Source organism: Eptatretus burgeri, chromosome 13 (genome assembly GCF_056783735.1).
Source record: "Eptatretus burgeri isolate ZD-2024b chromosome 13, Ebu_testis_v1, whole genome shotgun sequence".
In the NCBI taxonomy this organism is placed as follows: domain Eukaryota; kingdom Metazoa; phylum Chordata; class Myxini; order Myxiniformes; family Myxinidae; genus Eptatretus; species Eptatretus burgeri.
The window spans coordinates 59684814-59704735 of NC_140973.1; the positions used below are offsets into that span (position 1 = coordinate 59684814).

General features: G+C 44.6%; 1 protein-coding gene across 2 annotated transcripts in view; it reads left to right on the top strand.

Moving 5' to 3' along the window:
- WDR17 (WD repeat domain 17) overlaps window positions 1-19922 on the top strand; it is a 107238-nt gene that overhangs the window by 48630 nt on the left and 38686 nt on the right. For both annotated transcript variants that reach the window (XR_015050808.1, XM_085852646.1), the window contains exons 12-17: window positions 49-213; window positions 9762-9964; window positions 11685-11834; window positions 12042-12172; window positions 13439-13564; window positions 18317-18472. Coding sequence is in view for 1 of the 2 variants with exons in the window: in XM_085852646.1 (XP_085708772.1) it covers window positions 49-213; window positions 9762-9964; window positions 11685-11834; window positions 12042-12172; window positions 13439-13564; window positions 18317-18472 (931 nt within the window). In the remaining variant the exon portion in view is untranslated. The remainder of the gene's footprint in view (window positions 1-48; window positions 214-9761; window positions 9965-11684; window positions 11835-12041; window positions 12173-13438; window positions 13565-18316; window positions 18473-19922) is intronic.

The window sequence follows — 19922 nt, forward strand, 5'->3', positions numbered from 1 at the left end:
GTTTCTCCAAATAGATCCCCTTTCACTGCAATCTTTCCCTTCTGTCAGCAACATGATAGCGACTGGTTGTGAGGACGGCAACGTTCGCGTGTACTACCTGGCTGCCGGCTCAGATCAACCACTAAAGGTGTTTAAGGGACACACAGCGAAGGTGTTCAATGTACGCTGGTCTCCTCTTCGCGAGGGTATTTTCTGCAGCGGTTCAGATGACAAGTATGTTTACGTTCGTTAATTTATCACGTTTCTCTCCAGATTTTAACCATGAATGTACATGACCTGCCATTGGTGGATTTTGTTTTTAAGTTCAGATAAAATAATGTTCTTGTTTTTAGCCCACAATCTGAAGTGATGCAACATGTTTAACTAAATTTCACACTGAAAGCTCATAGGTTAGTTGGAGATGTACTTTTATTGAATGTTAAAAAGCGAGGTCTTCATAAACTCTTTCGGGATGAAACGGGCCTCACTTATCATGGCATCACGCTCGAATCAAACATCAGGCAGAAAATGTGTCATGGTAAAACTGCATCATGTGTCACATCCATGCCACACCATACATCACGTCCACACCACACCATACATCATGTCCACACCACACCATAAATCATGTCCACACCACACCATACATCACGTCCACGCCACACCATACATCACGTCCACACCACACCATACATCACGTCCACACCACACCATACATCACGTCCACACCACACCATACATCACGTCCACACCACACCATAAATCACGTCCACACCACACCATACATCACGTCCACACCACACCATAAATCACCTCCACACCACACCATAAATCACGTCCACACCACACCATACATCACGTCCACGCCACACCACAAATCACGTCCACGCCACACCACAAATCACGTCCACGCCACACCACAAATCACGTCCACACCACACCATAAATCACGTCCACACCACACCATAAATCACGTCCACACCACACCACAAATCACGTCCACGCCACACCACAAATCACGTCCACGCCACACCACAAATCACGTCCACGCCACACCACAAATCACGTCCACGCCACACCACAAATCACGTCCACGCCACACCACAAATCACGTCCACGCCACACCACAAATCACGTCCACGCCACACCACAAATCACGTCCACGCCACACCACAAATCACGTCCACGCCACACCACAAATCACGTCCACGCCACACCATAAATCACGTCCACGCCACACCATAAATCACGTCCACGCCACACCATAAATCACGTCCTCGCCACACCATGCATCATGTCCACACCACACCATAAATCATGTCCACACCACACTATAAATCACGTCCACACCATAAATCACGTCCACACCACACCATACATCACGACCACACTGCATCTTACATCATGTACACACCACACCATAAATCATGTCCACACCACACCATAAATCATGTCCACACCACACCATGAATCATCTCCACACCACACCATAAATCATGTCCACACCACACCATGCATCATGTCCACACCACACCATAAATCACGACCACACCACACCATAAATCATGTCCACATCACACCATAAATCACGTCCACACCACACCATAAATCACGTCCACACCGCACCATGCATCACGTCCACACCACACCATGCATCACGTCCACACTGGATCTTACATCATGTACACACCACACCATAAATCATGTCCACACCACACCATAAATCATGTCCACACCACACCATGAATCATCTCCACACCACACCATAAATCATGTCCACACCACACCATGCATCATGTCCACACCACACCATAAATCACGACCACACCACACCATAAATCATGTCCACATCACACCATAAATCACGTCCACACCACACCATAAATCACGTCCACACCGCACCATGCATCACGTCCACACCACACCATGCATCACGTCCACACCGCACCATAAATCACGTCCACACCACACGACAAATCACGTCCACACCACACGACAAATCACGTCCACACCACACGACAAATCACGTCCACGCCACACCACAAATCACGTCCACACCACAAATCACGTCCACGCCACACCACAAATCACGTCCACACCACAAATCACGTCCACACCACAGCACAAATCACGTCCACGCCACACCACAAATCACATCCACGCCACACCACAAATCACGTCCACGCCACACCACAAATCACGTCCACACCACACCATACATCACGTCCACACCACACAATAAAACACGTCCACACCACACCATACATCACGTCTACGCCACACCATCCATCCCGTCCACACCACACCATACATCATGTCCACAACAGACCATAAATCATACCCACACCACTCCATAAATCATACCCACTCCACACCATAAATCACCTCCACACCACACCATAAATCACGTCCACACCACACCATACATCACATCCACTCCACACCATACATCACGTCCACACTGGATCATACATCATGTACACACCACACCATAAATCATGTCCACACCACACCATAAATCATGTCCACACCACCCCATGCATCACGTCCACGACACACCATGCATCACGTCCACACCGCACCATAAATCACGTCCACACCGCACCATGCTTCACGTCCACACCGCACCATAAATCACGTCCACACCGCACCATGCATCATGTCCACACCACACCATAAATCACCTCCACACCGCACCATAAATCATGTCCACACCACACCATAAATCATGTCCACAACACACCATAAATCATGCCCACACCACACCATACATCACGTCCACACCACACCATAACTCATGTCCACACCACACCATACATCATGTCCACAACACACCATAAATCATGCCCACACCACACCATACATCACGTCCACACCACACCATAAATCACGTCCACACCGCACCATGCATCACGTCCACACCGCACCATAAATCACGTCCACACCGCACCATGTATCACGTCAACACCACACCATAAATCACATCCACACCACACCATACATCACATCCACACCGGATCATACATCATGTACACACCACACCATAAATCATGTCCACACCACCCCATGCATCACGTCCACACCGCACCATAAATCACGTCCACACCCCACCATGCTTCACGTCCACACCACACCATAAATCACGTCCACACCGCACCATGCATCATGTCCACACCACACCATAAATCACCTCCACACCGCACCATAAATCACGTCCACACCACACCATAAATCATGTCCACAACACACCATAAATCATGCCCACACCACACCATACATCACGTCCACACCACACCATAAATCATGTCCACACCACACCATACATCATGTCCACAACACACCATAAATCATGCCCACACCACACCATACATCACGTCCACACCACACCATAAATCACGTCCACACCGCACCATGCATCACGTCCACACCGCACCATAAATCACGTCCACACCGCACCATGTATCACGTCAACACCACACCATAAATCACATCCACACCACACCATACATCACATCCACACCGGATCATACATCATGTACACACCACACCATAAATCATGTCCACACCACACCATGCATCATCTCCACACCACACCATGCATCAACTCCACACCACACCATAAATCACGTCCACACCGCACCATGCATCATGTCCACACCACACCATTACTCAAGTCCAGACCACACCACTCGTCGTGTCCAAGCCGCTCGTGGCATCTTCACCATGCGTCGCCTCAACGTAATCTGTTGCATCCACACAATGCCACACGTTGTGTCCACGCCATTCCACAAATCACACCCACACCACTCCTTGCATCCACGCCATTCCACATATCACATCCACACCACTCCAAGCATCCACGCCATTCCACATATCACATCCACACCACTCCAAGCGGCCATGCCATTCCACATATCACATCCACACCACTCCGAGCATCCACGCCATTCCACAAATCACACCCACACCACTCCTTGCATCCACGCCATTCCACATATCACACCCACACCACTCCTAGCATCCATGCCATTCCACATGTCGTGACCACTCCACGCCACTTGTCGCATGCATGCCACACCACACTGCACTGCACATTGCCTCCATGTCACGCGTTGTGTCCATGCCACAGCACACCATACCACGTGACACGTCCATGCAATGCTTTGCGTCCACAACATACCACGCGTCGTGGCCAGGCCATGCCACATACAGCATCCACGCCACTTGACGAGTCACGCCACACCCGCTCCCAACCACTCGTCCTGCCCACGCCACTCGTCACGTCCATACCACTTGTCACGTCCATACCACTTGTCACGTCCACACTTTAAATAATTGTATCATCACATTCATTAGATCACACGTAAAAAGTTATTCGTTAACAAGATCTTTATACCAAATATAATTGGTGGCATTTGCCCCATTTCATGACATCTTTAACTATAGACAGAAACATCGAATGTTATTTTTGTTGTTGGAAAAATATTTATAAATCCTGAATTCATCAGCTTCATAAAATAGAAAATACAAAAACTGTGATATCACAGTGATGTCATTTTATTTGGAAATCCTGACTTTTTTTTCTTCAAATGAGTTTTTTTTTAAAAAAGCAAATAATGTGCTTCGCAATGTGTGTGTAAATTCAAGTCGATAGCCGAAAAGTATTGTATTTTGGCACTTTTACAACAAGTTAATTGTGGTGTTGTGTACCGCTGAGTGAGGCCTGCTTTGATGGAATAAATGGCACCGATCCTCTCCGAGTGTCCTCATCATTGTGCTGAAGACGCCGAAATTAGCAACGAGGATTTGTCGAACCATGACTACATCACGTGGTCAGGTCCCAGAATATGCCAGAGACAACTTTGAACTCTTTGCGCAGCAGCTCGGTTTTTATTTCATCGCTGACGGCATTGCCGATGCTGGGAAACGGAAAACGATTCTTCTGTCGTCGCTGCCTGCGAAGGAGTTCCATCTGCTGTCTGACTTGATTTCACCTGTGAAGGTGTCGGATGATGCTATCTCCTACAAATCCATAGTCAAGATGTTGCACGACCGTATTAAACCGGGCAAGTCAACACAGTTATCGCAGTATGAGTATGACAACCTGGTTCGGCTCCCCAATGATAGGGTGGCTGATTTTGTTGCCAGACTCAAGCATCTGGCAGGGGATTGCCGTTTTGGTGACGATTAACGGCCACAGAGACTGAAGGATCGTTTTATCGCTGGGTTGGGGGATGAGAAGATGGCCGCATCAGTTCTTCGGATAAAGTTTGAAGAGATTACATTTTCTGAAGTGGTTGAAACTGCCTGCTGTCGTAGAACAAGCTCGAAAGGATGTTCACATCATTGTTGGGGAGGACTTGTCTGTCAATGCCATAGTTGCTGTCAGGTCACATGCTCACAATTCCCCATCTTGGTCAGCATATACCAGGAACCTTTTTCATCCCGTCTGCGTACAAGCAGGGCATCGCAGGGCCAGCTGCTGCAGCAGACATGTTAGAGGTGTAGTGGTTCACACACTCTTCAGAATGCAGTGTGTCACCAATGTGGTCGGACAGGCCAACTCCAGAGGGTCTGTCAGGGTCAGGCACCATCATCGGTTAACATGGTCAAGGCCAGCAGTGAGGTTGATCAACTTGGCATATTTCCGATGATGACAGCTGCTGCAAATCATGCCTTTGAGGTGTCTGTCAGTGTAACTGGCAGGCCATTCAACTTCGCAGTTGATACCGAAGCATCAGTCAGTCTCATGGGTAAGCCGACTTGGTGTCGTTTGGGTTGTCTGGTGTTCGCCTCAGTACACACTACCAACTGGGGAGTTGATCAAACCACTCGGTTTGATGGATGTAGTGGTTCGTTGTTGCTAACATCAAGCAGTGTTGCCCCTTCATGTGGTTGATGGTTCAGGACCATCTCTCCTGGGTTTTGACTGGTTGCACACAATTTGTCTGGATTGGGCAGACATTTACAGTGTTCATACGTCAATTCCATCTCTTTCCTGGTTGGAGGGGATCTTGGAAAAAACACCAAGTTCTATTCGGGCCTGGGATCAGGAAGCTTGAAGGTGCTCAAGGTCACCTACACCTGAAGGAGGGTGTCAGTCCGCCATTCTGTAAGGCTGGACCTGTGCCATATGCTTTTCGCGATCGGGTCAAAGCGGAACTCGACCGATTTGGAAAAGGTTGGTGTCATTGAACCGGTGGTGCACTCTGAGTCGGCAACGCCTGTGGTCACAGTGTTTAAGCCGAATGGAGGTATCCGCCTGTGTGGTGACTTTAAAGCAATCGTTAACTCCAACCTCTATGTGGAGCAGTATCCATTGCCATCCATTGAAGAAATATATTCGAAGCTGGCAGGGAGTCGGTATTTCACGCCGTTGGACTTGCGCGATGCCTAATTCCATCTCGAGATTGCACCAGAGGATCTTCAGCTGCTTACCGTCAATACGTGTCAGCGTATGTACCAGTATTGTCATCTTTGTTTCGGTATTGCCTCATCTCCGGAAATGTGGCAGAAAGCTATGGATCGTCTTTGTGCTGGGGAGATTACCAACACAATGGATTAACGGCACAATGCCACTTGGATGAGATCCTCATCGCTGGCACCATGGCCGAACAGCATCTTCAGAACACTGATAAGGTGATGTCTAATTTAGCTGCTTCGGGTCTCCTTCTGAACAAAGACAAATGTTTTATTGTTTCAGAAGCGAGTGGAGTACCTTGGCCACGTCATCACTCTGGGTGAGCTGTCGAAAACCCGTCAGAAAGTCGATGCCAGAGCCGACATGCCCAGCCCGAGAAACAAAGTTCAGCTTTGGTCCTTCATTGGGCTCGCTCAATATTACCAGAGGTATGTTAGCAACCAAAGAAATGAGCTCGCTCCATGCTGGGTCTCGATGTTCGATGGAACAAGCAGCATTCGAATGAGTCAAATCTCACCTTACTGTATACAGTTCTTGCGCATTACGAATCTTCACATCCTCTCATTCTTGCGTGTGACAACTCGTCGAATGGCATCGGCGCCACCTTGTCTCAGGTAATGAGTGACGGTACTGAGCATCTGGTGTGTTTGGCGCCACGTGCTCTGACGGCCACAGAGCAAAATTATGCTTAAATTGAGCGTGAAGTGCCAAGTCTGGTATTGGATATGTTGAAGCTTCGTCAGTACTTGATAGTTCGACATTTCCTCTGACAAACTGATCATCAACTGCTTCAGTTCTTGTTCGATCCTCAGGCATTCCAGTCACTACCACTGCTCAGCTACAGAGATGGTGTGTTCCTCAATGTGTATTACTACAAAATCGAATTTCGTGCTTCTGAACGGTACACTAACTGTGATGGCCGGTCTTGACTGCCATCTCCTAAGGTCGGCGCAAAACCGACAGATGAGATTGAGGTGTACATGTTTGAACAGATCGAGTCTGGTCCGGTAATCGCAGTGGATGTGGCCACTGCCATTCGCCATTATATCCCATTTTGTCATGTGTTGCGCATGCTGTATTGTCAGGTTATTGGCGCAAGTTGCCCCTGACATCAGAATATGCTCCAGATGTATCATGTGTCTCTGAGATATCTTTTGCTCAAGGTTGTGTTATGTGGGGAATGAGGGTGGTCATTCCTGCTTCATTACATCAGCACTGTCTCAATGAGTTACATGAGGGTCATTTAGATGTGGTCAAAATGAAGAGTTTAGCCCGGAGTTTGTTGTGGTGGCCCTTGCTTGATTGGGACATCAAGCGGACGGTAAAATAATGTGCTATGTGTCAAACTGATGCTGATAGTCCATCACGTGTCTAATTATTGTGGCTGCCCGCTGATAGATCGTGGCTGCGCGTTCATGTGGATTTTGCAGGGCCGGTCATAGGCCGTTTGTTTCTGGTGGTGATCAACGCTTACTCAAAGTGCCCAGAAGTAGCTATCATGCAGTCCATCTTGACAGAAAACATGGAGGGACGTCTGCGGAGTATCTTTGCAAACAAAGGTGTTCCGGAGATTTTAGTTTCGGACACTGGTTCACAGTTTGTATCTGAGGTATTTGCTGTGTTCATGCATGGTAATGTTATCAAAAACCTGAGGTCAGCCGTCAGCACCTTACCAGCCAGCTACAAATGGCCAGGCTGAGCCATTTGTCAAACCTTTGAAACATGCCTTACGTGGGAGGCAAGTGGTATGACATGTGCAGAGTATGGTTAATGAGTTTTGCACTCCTATTGTAATTCGGTGCACTCTACTATGCAGGAAACACCTTCATTCCGCATGTATGGCCGACAGTTGTGGTCGTGGCTGGATTTTCTTCAACTTTGCGCACCAGCAGTTGTTACGACGACCGATGTTCGTTCATTCACGGTGGATGAACCACCTCAGTCATTTCTCTCAGTCATTCAGTTTTGGCACAAGACTATTTACACTGACAGAAATGGGGACCGGCTACTATGATCCGAAATTTCGGATCGGCTAACTACCTCGTTTGTACCTCGGCCGGTCTTACCTGCAAACGTCATGTGAATCAATCATTGGCTCGTGGGTCTGATCATTCAAACGCTGCCGATTCCGTTCTGCCGTCTAATGTGTCCTCGTCCATCGAGGTGCCCGTGACCATGTTCCGACCGCCTGTCCCTCTATCTGTGGATCTGGATGTTCAAGGCAGTGATAGCAGCATGGATGTTCCTCCGGCATCAGTTGCATCTGGTTTGTTGTCTGGTGGGGAGCCGTCACCTGTTTCAAATGTCCCTCCATCACTTGTCGTGTCTGTGGTTGATGTCTGCGTGTTTCTTCCAGATTTGTTGGATGGCCCACGTATTTAGTTGACTGCATGACTCATTGGGGGAGGAGTGTCGTATCATGTGAGGCCGCTGTTGGGTCCACTGAGTGAGACGTGCTTTGATGGAATAAATGGCACAACGTCCTCTCTGTGTGTCCTCATCATTCCCCCAAAGGCACCACATTAATACATGTACTAGTCAGAATAAATATGCAGTAGATATCCTTCATCAAATACAATATATATGAATACAAACAAACACGACATAATAGTGACCGAAGCTTTTCGTGCTGCACTCCTCAGGGTAAGATCGCAGCACGTGAAGGCGCGTGCTTATATACACAAGTCTCTATAAGGTAGACACTGATTGGTTCAACCGTAATCATGTCATCAACCCATTAAATCTTCAACAAAAAAGTAAACCAAAATTTATATTTCAGCCTGAAAACGTGTTAGGTATTTCCACAAGGCCTCTTCAAGCTGCAGAACAACAATGAAGTCCAATCATATACTCTTGAACATCAGGTTTCACTTTTTCGCAATAATGGGCATCATTTTTACAGTTCTTTGTCTGAATATCTAGTGACAATGATTGTGAACCATTTCACAAGTACTCAGTCATGTTTCATGAAACGCTTGGAAAATATGGTCACAGTGCCCCTTTTAACAGTCATGAAAATTGGTAGGTTGTGACAAAGTTCAAAATAACGTTTCAAGAGCTGGGCCAGGGATGACAAAATTAGGAACTCTGTGAGCTAACATTATGCTCACTCAGTGTCAGCTCATTCACACAGCCACCGCACCCAGGGTGAGCAAAAGGAAATGACGTTACACAGGTGTTGCATTACCATAACATCAAGAGTAATTCCTTCCAAAACGTTATCGATTTTAAAAATAATTGGGATAAACGAAAGCAAATAATCTCTTTAAAGAAAAAACAAAATCTTCCGAAGTTTTTCATGTTCTCAGAGTGAGGGACGTGGGTTTTTAATCAAACTTTTCATCCCGTTGCTTCCTGACAGCACAGTACGCATCTGGGATTATACCAAGGATGCGTGTATCATCACACTGTGTGGACATACCGGACCGGTCCGTGGCCTCGTGTGGAACACCGAGGTACCTTACCTCTTGGTGTCTGGCAGCTGGGATTACAGCATCCGCATTTGGGACACGCGCAGTGGAGTTTGCCTGGACATTGTGCAAGTCCATGGTGCTGATGTCTATGGTATGGCTCTGTCGGATCATTCCTTCGTCTTTATCTGTATCTTTATGATCTACATTATTCATTACCTCGTTCTCTATCTAACTAATCTATCTTACTATCTAGTACAGTGTTTCTCAAGGTGGGGTGCACACCCCACTGGTGGGGCATGGCAATATTTTGGTGGGGCATGAGGATTCAAAACTCTTTTCAAGATCAAAGGAACCATGATGTGGCTGTCTGAGGAGAGCCAAAAGAAATACCCAAACTCGACTACTTTGGCAAGGAAAGTATTGATAAATGTTCCATCATCTTATTTAGTCAAATGTGGATTTAGTGTTGTTACCGATTTGCTGTAAGCTAAGAGAAATCGACTGGAAATCACGAAACGTGGTGATTTAAGGCTGAAACTGACAAAATTGGTTCCTCGAATCAAACAAATCTGCAGCCAGCGCCAATGGCAGGGCTCCCATTGAAGTGAGTGGCAATTCAATAAAATTTGCAATAAAGTTTGAATAAAGCCTTTTCAACACATATGTAGTAAATACTGTAGTCTCCAATCATGGTGGGGCGTATGATTTTTTTGAAAATCAAAGTGGGGCGTGGGACAAAAAAGGTTGAGAAACACTGATCTTGTACATGTACTAGAGTCAATGGTCAGCGTCTTGCTCCACCACGCGAGTCAATTCGCCTCAGCACGAATACGAGAATCACACTGTCTTCTTAATGCGTCGAAGGAAAGCCATTTCGTCATGCTGAGAGGAGAGCAAAGCAAGATCCTCCATCCTCGCCATGTTCCTCTCACTTCTACAACTGCCACCTCCCTCACACTGAACTCATGCACTCGTTCCCGATCTCTCTTCGACGTCACACCGGACAACCGTCCACCTCCGGGGCGTAGCTTGCTCGAACGAAGCCCAGGAAGGCGTGCTTGGCACGCCTGCTTTGCTGGTGCTTATGGTTGTTGTTGGTATAAAAACACAACTCCATCATGGTTGGCTTGTAAATGCAAAAACGTAGGAATAGGTCACAGGGGCAATTACATCCGGGGGAACTTATCCTTAATCCCTATCTAATTAACACAGCAACACCACCCACCCTGTGTAGTGACACAAAACACTTAAGCTCACAGCTTCCCAACTTAATTTACATTGAGATGTCTCCTACACACCCACAGAACAAACAACTCTATTCAAGCTAACTTTCCTATTAAATTCCTCCATCTACCCCCCCCCCCCGACTGTAACAATATATACTAGTGTGGTTCCCGTGCTATGTATGGGAGTGAGCCCAGAAGCAAACAGGTAATGCTGAAACTGCGATTGCCAAACCATGATCCAATAAATTCCACATTCCTGTCACACCTTCACTCAAACGTCAGGAATGGACAGCCAGTTCGTTATGGACTTAGGCAAAAACCTTACTGCAGCTGACCCCAACAGAAGTAAGGTGGGTAATATTCTATGATGCCAATGCCGAATCCGCGAATGTCACCGGGGTAAATCCTCGTCATTTCCTTACTCTCCTTTAAATTCAATCTCTTGATATTTTCATTCCAAATCCAAATCTGCTGGGACCTCAAAACGTTTCACAGAAGGTTTGGCAGGGATCACCTCAAAAATGAGGGAATAGTTCAGGGATGGATGGATCGACAGACACACACTCCTGCTTTATAATATAGGTATATACTTTGACCACAAAAACTACAACTCTCCATTTCCTATGTGTGTACACACGTGTGCAGGAGTGACCTGCCATCCCAGACGACCCTTCACTATGGCATCCTGCTCACGAGATTCAACAGTTCGGCTCTGGACATTAACTCCACTGGTGGCTCCTCTTACACTTGGTCTACTGGCTCAGAGACCGTGGGAAGAGATCATCGGCAGGCTTGGTTAGATAATGCTCGCCAACTATACACACTACCACCTTGAACACCTTTCTTGCGACATGACAATGCCATAATTTCAATAGACATGGGGATGCAATGGATGAAGAAAATGTATGATCGTTGAGGGAATATATCAGTCGAGAACTTGCCCAAATCCAGCTTGATGGTTCATGTGGTACCCACTGGAATGTTGTTTTCTCCAAACACCAGACGAAGCCATGGCACCATGTTCTCCTCCTTTGTTGTGTGGAAACATATCCAAAGACATCAAACAGGAGATTGAGAAACATGGAGAAGATGTACAAGCCAAGAAGCTATGCTTGTTTTCAGAATTCTTCTTTGTACGTTATTGTAATTTTATTTGGTTTGTTGATTTCCTTATCTGCTAGCTTCCTCACTCCCTACTTTCTCTTTCTTTCTCTTTCTATCTCTCGCAGCTCTCTCTGTCTCTCTTGCTTTCTCTCTCTCTCTCTCTCTCTCTCTCTCTCTCTCTCTCTCTCTCTCTCTCTCTCTCTCTCTCTCTCTCCCCCTCTCTGTCCCTCTCTGTCCTCTCTCCCTCTGTCATATCTCTCTCTCTCTCTCTCTCTCTCTCTCTCTCTCTCTCTCTCTCTCTCTCTCTCTCTCTCTCTCTCTCTCTCTCTCTCTCTCTCTCTCTCTCTCTCTCTGTCTCTCTTCTCTGTCCTCTATCTCTCTCTGTCCTCTCTCTCTCTCTCTCTCTCTCTCTCTCTCTCTCTCTCTCTCTCTCTCTCTCTCTCTCTCTCTCTCTCTCTCTCTCTCTCTCTCACACACACACGCACACACACACACACACACACACACACACACACACACACACACACACACACACACACACACACACACACACACACACTCTCTCTCACTCTGTCTCTGTCTGTCTGTGTCTCTGTCTCTCTCTCGGTCTCGCTCTGTCTCGCTCCCTCTCTCGCCCCCTCTCTCGCTCCCTCTCTCGCTCCCTCTCTCGCTCCCTCTCTCGCTCCCTCTCTCGCTCCCTCTCTCTCTCGCTCTCGCTCTCGCTCTCGCTCTCACTCACTCACTCACTCACTCACACTCTGTCTGACTGTCTGTCTGTCTGTCTCTCTTTCTGCCTCTCTCTCTCTCTCTCTCTCTCTCTCTCTCTCTCTCTCTCTCTCTCTCTCTCTCTCTCTCTCTCTCTCTCTCTCTCTCTCTCTCTCTCTCTCTCTCTCTCTCTCTCTCTCTCTCTCTCTCTCTCTCTCTTTCTCCCTCTCTCTCTCTCTCTCTCTCTCTCTCTCTCTCTCTCTCTCTCTCTCTCTCTCTCTCTCTCTCTCTCTCCCCTCTCTCTCTCGTAGTTCTCCATTTGTTTTCCTCTCCTAGCTCTCTTTCTCTTTCTCCGAGCTCTGTCTCACTCTCTATCTCCTCCACTCTCACACACACACACACACACACACACACACACACACACACACACACACACACACACACACACACACACACACACACACACACAATGATTTCGATAATGAACCATCATGAGCTTTTCGTCAGCTGTTTAAATCTGTATCATTCAATTGAAACTGTGCTTATTTTGTTCATAGTTAGTGATTCGACATTGTACTACATCTGTACAGCCTTTAGGAGGAAGTAAGAACCTTTGTGACTTGGTGGCTGTGCTGAGAGATCAGGAAGAGAGCCTCTTACCCCATGATTACAGCCGTGGGATTGTGCACACACGGCACATGGTCAAGATCAAAATGGTGACAAATCACCTTTCCTTACTCTCTGCAAATCCCCCTCTCTCTACATGTTTATAGTTTGTATGCAGCACATGGCTGCTGGTTCTATCATTCTGGAGCCCAGACTGATGTAACACCACTTGTAAATCAGGGCATAAAATTAGAATTTACTCGTTGTACCGGCACACAATGGCCTATAGTCCAGGCAATCTGAGTGATATAGGGGGTCAACCTAGAACAAATTGCAACAGTTTCGCAATAAAGTTTTTTTTGGTACATATACATGTTATGAAAGACATACTAAAAGTATAGGTGAATACTTTTGGTGGAACAATATGTGGCAGCCATTTTTAAAATGGCCGCCGTCAAAAATTTCAATATTTTTTATATTCTTATATTTGCTATTTTAGGTCATTAAATGGCCATATATGATTAAATTTGTACTGCAGGCTATGAACTTGGGTTATTATCTTATAGGTAGCATTATAAAATTTCATATTTGATCTTCCCTTCATTAGCATAAATCCAATATGGCCGCCAATTTTTTCCAATTTTCATGATTTTGCTCATAATTTTGCAACCAAATCATATATAATCTTGCTTTTTATCTCTATTTCTTGGTATTCATGGAAGGAGAATATATTTACATCAATATTAATCCATTTCAGACCTTCCTTTCTGTACAGTTGGCCCATTTAGGGGGCGCTGAAGTACGGCAGTACTCGCGAGTGAAAACCAGCTTTTTGGACGACCGCTGTGAAGATATGTGAAAAATTGTAGTAAAACACCAAATTAGCCACAAACGAGTTTGAGGAAAGGCTGAGTGAATTTCGATATAGTAACAAGCGTGTGAAAATCCAAAATGGACGCCACGCAGATCAATTATTGTTATAACTTTGTAAATATTTGTTCCAACAACATAAATGAGGTGTCCTTCTGTATGTTTTCAGACATAAGGAACCTCATGGAACCATTGTTTACTTGATAAAATTTATGTAAACCAACAACCATCTCACATTTTTTTTACTTCACTTATTATTTACTCAATAACAATGAGTGCAAGAAGACATACTGAATTAATGGAGTGCTGAAGTCTGATCCAACCACGTGGAACAAAGCGGGACATAGTTAAGAATACTTAAGGTACTATTTTGTATTTTCAGCATTTTACTGTTGTTATAATTAAGAGCTGTTAAGATACTAAATCTTAAGATCTACTTGCACAATATGCATAATATTATGCTATGCTTACTTGTATTGCAGGATGGCGAGCACATGTGTATTTTGCAAGGAGTCAGTGACAGATGAAAAGCCCATTGTGACATTGGGAGCAAAAGGGTGTGAAAGTATTCTCAGAGCAAGCGAAAGTCGTCAAAGTGACATTGCAGTAAACCCTGGAGACATTGTCCACATTAAATGCAGAAGAGAATATATAAACCCCCATGTGATCAGTGCATCCTAAAGAAAACAAGCTGGCAGTCTACCTCGTAAAGATGATCCAAAATCTGCCCTTACATCAACTGAGACACCCTTCGACTACAAGACTGACTTTATTTCGCGGTTGTTCGGATCCATATGATGGTCGCAAACAAGAATGGAAGCTCATTCCAGTCAGGTCGATGGATTTTTCGGCCAAAGTTCTTACAGCATGTGACAGCTTCACTAATGACTGGGTGGATACGGTTCGTGCCTGTGTGCTGTATGCAATAGACTTACCAGCAGCAGATGCAGTCTATCACCAACTGTGCAGTGTCAACTTTATAATGGGAAAACACGTTCCTCAAATCTTTGTGCCAAAGGATGGTCCACGAGCATCGAAATACACTCGAATGAGCGGTCGACCCAAGGATGTGATCAGAAATGAAGCTTTTCTGAAAGTAGCTGACTATTTGGAGCAAAACGATGATGAACAGATAACTGTCAACGACCTGGTTGAAAAAATGAAAGAATACACAGAACCAGAAGAATGCGAATGTGACCCGTACAGCTCCAAATACATGAAAAGTAAGATAAAGCAACACTTTGGTGATAAGATTGTCTTCACAGAGATAAATGGAAAACCCAATGTAGTCACATTTGTAAGCACTGCTGCATGGATCCTACAGGACTTCCATTACCAACAGAAACACCATGTGTTGGATGAAACAATCCACATCATTGAGACTGCAGCAAAGCTAATTAAACAGGATATCAAGGATGTGAAGCAGTCCAATGATACCTATCCTACTTATAGCGAAATATCATCTGCCGAGGAGGGGATGGATTACCTTCCTAAGTCTTTACAAACTTTTCTCAGCACATTGTTCATTGGACAGCACAATGAACCCAAGCTGGCATCAATCGGGCAGGCTATAATGCAAGCCACGCATCCACGTGTGCTTTTAGTCCATGTCCACGTCCAACCCTCCAGGTTGGTCTAGGCGTCCAGTTGCATCATCACTTCCAGTCCAAATTTTTGATTGATACGCTCCATCGACATGGATTTTGCCTTTCCTATTCCGAAGTAAAGAAGTTTGAAAGGAGCGCAGCAATGATGCAGGAAACAGATAAACAAAACTGCACTCCGGAGCATTTCCTTCAGTATGCAGCGGATGATGTTGATCACAACATCAGAACCATTGATGGTAAAAACACATTCCATGGCATGGGCATTATTGTAGGAATTACACCAAAAACGACCACCACCAAACCAGTCAGAAGGATCAATGTAACCAATGAAGACATCAAAGCTGTTGGTGGTATCGACATAGAGCACTTTACCTACAACAGAAATATTGAATCAATGCACTACGAACACCTTACAAATCCAGACTTGGAAAAACCCTATGCAAAGCTTGATCTACTGTGGGAAGCATCACTGATGCTGAAGACTGCACCACCTTTGTGGTCCAGATTGATGCAGATGGTGTACAAAGGTGAACACCCTGGAGAATCATCCATCATGTTCCTTCCCATGATAGACATGGATCCAAATGATTTGTCTTGCATATATTCAACCCCCAAGTTTGTCTGTTTGCATGCAGCTCGGTATAACTCCACCCCAATAATAACATTTGACCAGCCTCTGTGGTGGAAAGCGAACATGATTGTGGAAAGCGAGCCCGAAACAAGTCCACTAAACTCGGTGGTAGTTTGTCTTGGAGGTTTCCACATTGAAATGAGCTTCATGGGTTGTATTGGTCATTTAATGGGAGGGTCTGGGCTGCGTGAAGTTCTTCAGGTAATCTATGCTGACAATGCAGTAGGACATATACTCTCTGGCAAGCAGTATCTCGTATTGTACTTCTTAAAGTATGTTTTCACAACATGTATATGAACAAAAAAGTCTTATTGGGAAGCTTTTTGCATTTGTTTTTCTAGGTTGAACTTGACACTGCATTGTATAGTTTAAAATATACAACAGGTGTGATGATAAAATGTTTGATATAACATGTACAGTATATGTATATATATATATATGTATATATATATATATATATATATATATATGTATATATATATATATATATATATATATATATATATATATATATGTATATATATATATATGTATATATATATATATACACAGTCTGGTTTTACATATTTTATGAAGTAAACATTGGTCTCATGAGATTCCTTAGGTCTGAAAACATACAGAAGGACACCTCATTTATGTTGTTGTGACAAATATTTCCAAAGTTATGACAATAATTGATCTGTGTGGTGGCCATTTTGGATTTTCGCACTTTCAGGTTTCTCAGAAAAAAATCACGCTTGGTACTATATCAATAATCACTAAGCAATTCCTCAAGCTCATTTGTGGCAAATTTGGTGTTTTACCACAATTTTTCACATATCTTCAAAGCGGTCGTCCAAAAAGCTGGATTTCACTCGCGAGTACTGCCGTACTTCGGCCACCCTTGAATGGGCCAACTATACTGTAAGGAAGTTCTGAAATGGGTTAATTTTTATCGAGATATATTCACCTTCCATGAAACCCTAGAAGTAGAGATAAAAACAATATTATAAATGATTTGGTTGCAAAATTATGAGCAAAATCATGAAAAATGGCAAAAATTGGCTGCCATATTGGATTTATGCTGATGAAGGGAATATGAAATATGAAATTTTATTATTATAACTATAACATAATAACCCAAGTTCATAGGCTGCATTGAAAATTAATCATATATGGCCTTTTAATGACCTACACAAGCAAATATAAGAATATAAAAAAATATTGAAATTTTCGACGGTGGCCATTTTTAAAATGGTTGCCAAATATTGTTCCACTAAATATATTCACCGATACTTTTAGTATGTCTTTCATAATATGTATAGGTACTAAAAAAACTTTATTGTGAAACTGTTGCAATTTGTTCGAGGTTTAGTCACATATTGCCAAGACGACTACACTTTTTGAAAGGTAACATGGGGTTTTAGCAAGGAATAATTTTTCAAAGGTGCTTAAGACGTTTTGTTTTCCTCTTATCAAGGGTGAAAAAAAGGAGGTGAAAATGTACCAAAAAAAGAGGTGAAATGCTCCCCCCCCCCAAAAAAGAGGTGAAAATGCTGATGACTAAGTAATCGAACATAATACATTATAACTGCTGCAGAAACTCCATGAAGCATCATGAATGATTAATTATCCCTCATTAGAAGATCATGTTTGATCCTTTTTTAAAGATCTCGAATATTCCTCTTATAAACCTCTTTCACGTGACGTGTTGTTAACCGTTATTTATTCCCAAAACCCCCACATCCTCCGTGCCTTTGCGATGGCGGTGTTAGTCTGAGGCCCAACGACTGACGTCTACGAAGATGCACAAGCTTGGCTGTTCGATTGGAGCACCCAGTAAACAGGATCAGCTGAGAGCTGCAGCGGCAATTCATCTCCGGCTGGGTCAACTGCAGCGTTACTGTGAACTCATGGTGGAGCTCGGAGAGGTGCGGAGGTGATTAATAATCATAAAATAATAATAATTTTTATAATCTATCCATAATTCCAGCAGTGTGTGTGTGTGTGTGTGTGTGTGTGTGTGTGTGTGTGTGTGTGTGTGTGTGTGTGTGTGTGTGTGTGTGTGTGTGTGTGTGTGTGTGTGACCGCTGTTTCCCGACAACCACTGGTCCGATCTAATTGAAACTTGCCAGCTATATTGCTGGGGACCTGAGTATGTGCCTTTTCAAGGTTTGATGTTAATCGGACAAGTGGTTCCCAAGTTATGGCCATTTATTTACCAACCAATGACAGGACACGTTGCTGCGTAGGTGTGGCCGATTTGGAAGAGAACCTCAGCCGCGTTCCCCATTACAGGTTACAATGTACGGACTTCCGGATAGTGATGACTTCCTGTATTTTAATAATTTCTCGATTTCTTTTGCGCATTTAGAGATAAACACAATGCCCCAATCCAGCCGTTGTTTACGAGAGCGAAGGACGGCCTGTGTAGTTGTTTGAAAAAAAAAAAAAATTTTTTGCACGTATGTTTTTTTCTTTTCTTTTCTTTTCTTCTCTTCTCTTCTTTTTTCTTTTCTTTTCTTCTCTTCGTGTTTTTCCTTGCGATGACATTGCAAAAAGGCAAAATACATTGGCGCTAATTGAATAATTGGCCATTAAAACTAAATTGCGAATAATCGTAACTGCGATATGCGAACTTCCGGGGCACGCGAGAGCGAAGGAACGGCCTGTGTGTTTGTTTCTGGCTCGCGGTTTGAAGGTTTTTTTCTTCTTTTTTACACGTTCAGCCACTCACGTTCATCCCTGCACGTACGGGCACGTACTAGTCCTAATAATTTCCCGATTTCTTATGCGCATTTATAGATAAACACAATGCCCCAATCCAGTCATCGTTTACGAGAGCGAAGGAACGGCCTGTGTGGTTGTTTGAAAGTTTTTGGGTTTTTTTGCATGTACGGGCACACGAGAGCGAAGGAACGGCCTGTGTGGTTGTTGTTTCTGGCACGTGGCTTGAAAGTTTTTTTTTTTGCACGTATGGCCACACACGTATGGCCACACACTAGTACTGACAAAGATAAGAATATTGTTTGAAAGATAAGAATATTTTTGGGAAAATGGAAATATTAATTTATGAGTTACCTTTTCATTGAGGACTTGGCCTCGGGCCTAGGCGCTCGAGGTACCTGACAGGATAGCCTAGGGCCCTAGGCCCTTTAGGTACCATGAACAAATTGGAAATTTCTGTTCTAACCATAGTCTAACGTCAGGCCTGGCCAGCCAATTCGTGAAAGACTTGGGCCAAAACATCCCCCGACTAACCCCACAAGAATGTGGGAATAATTGTGGCTATTGAAGAAGAGGAAGAAGAAGAAGTTGCATTGGGGGGGACTTATGTTGCTTTATGATTGATATAACCGGTGATATATTGCTGATGTACTG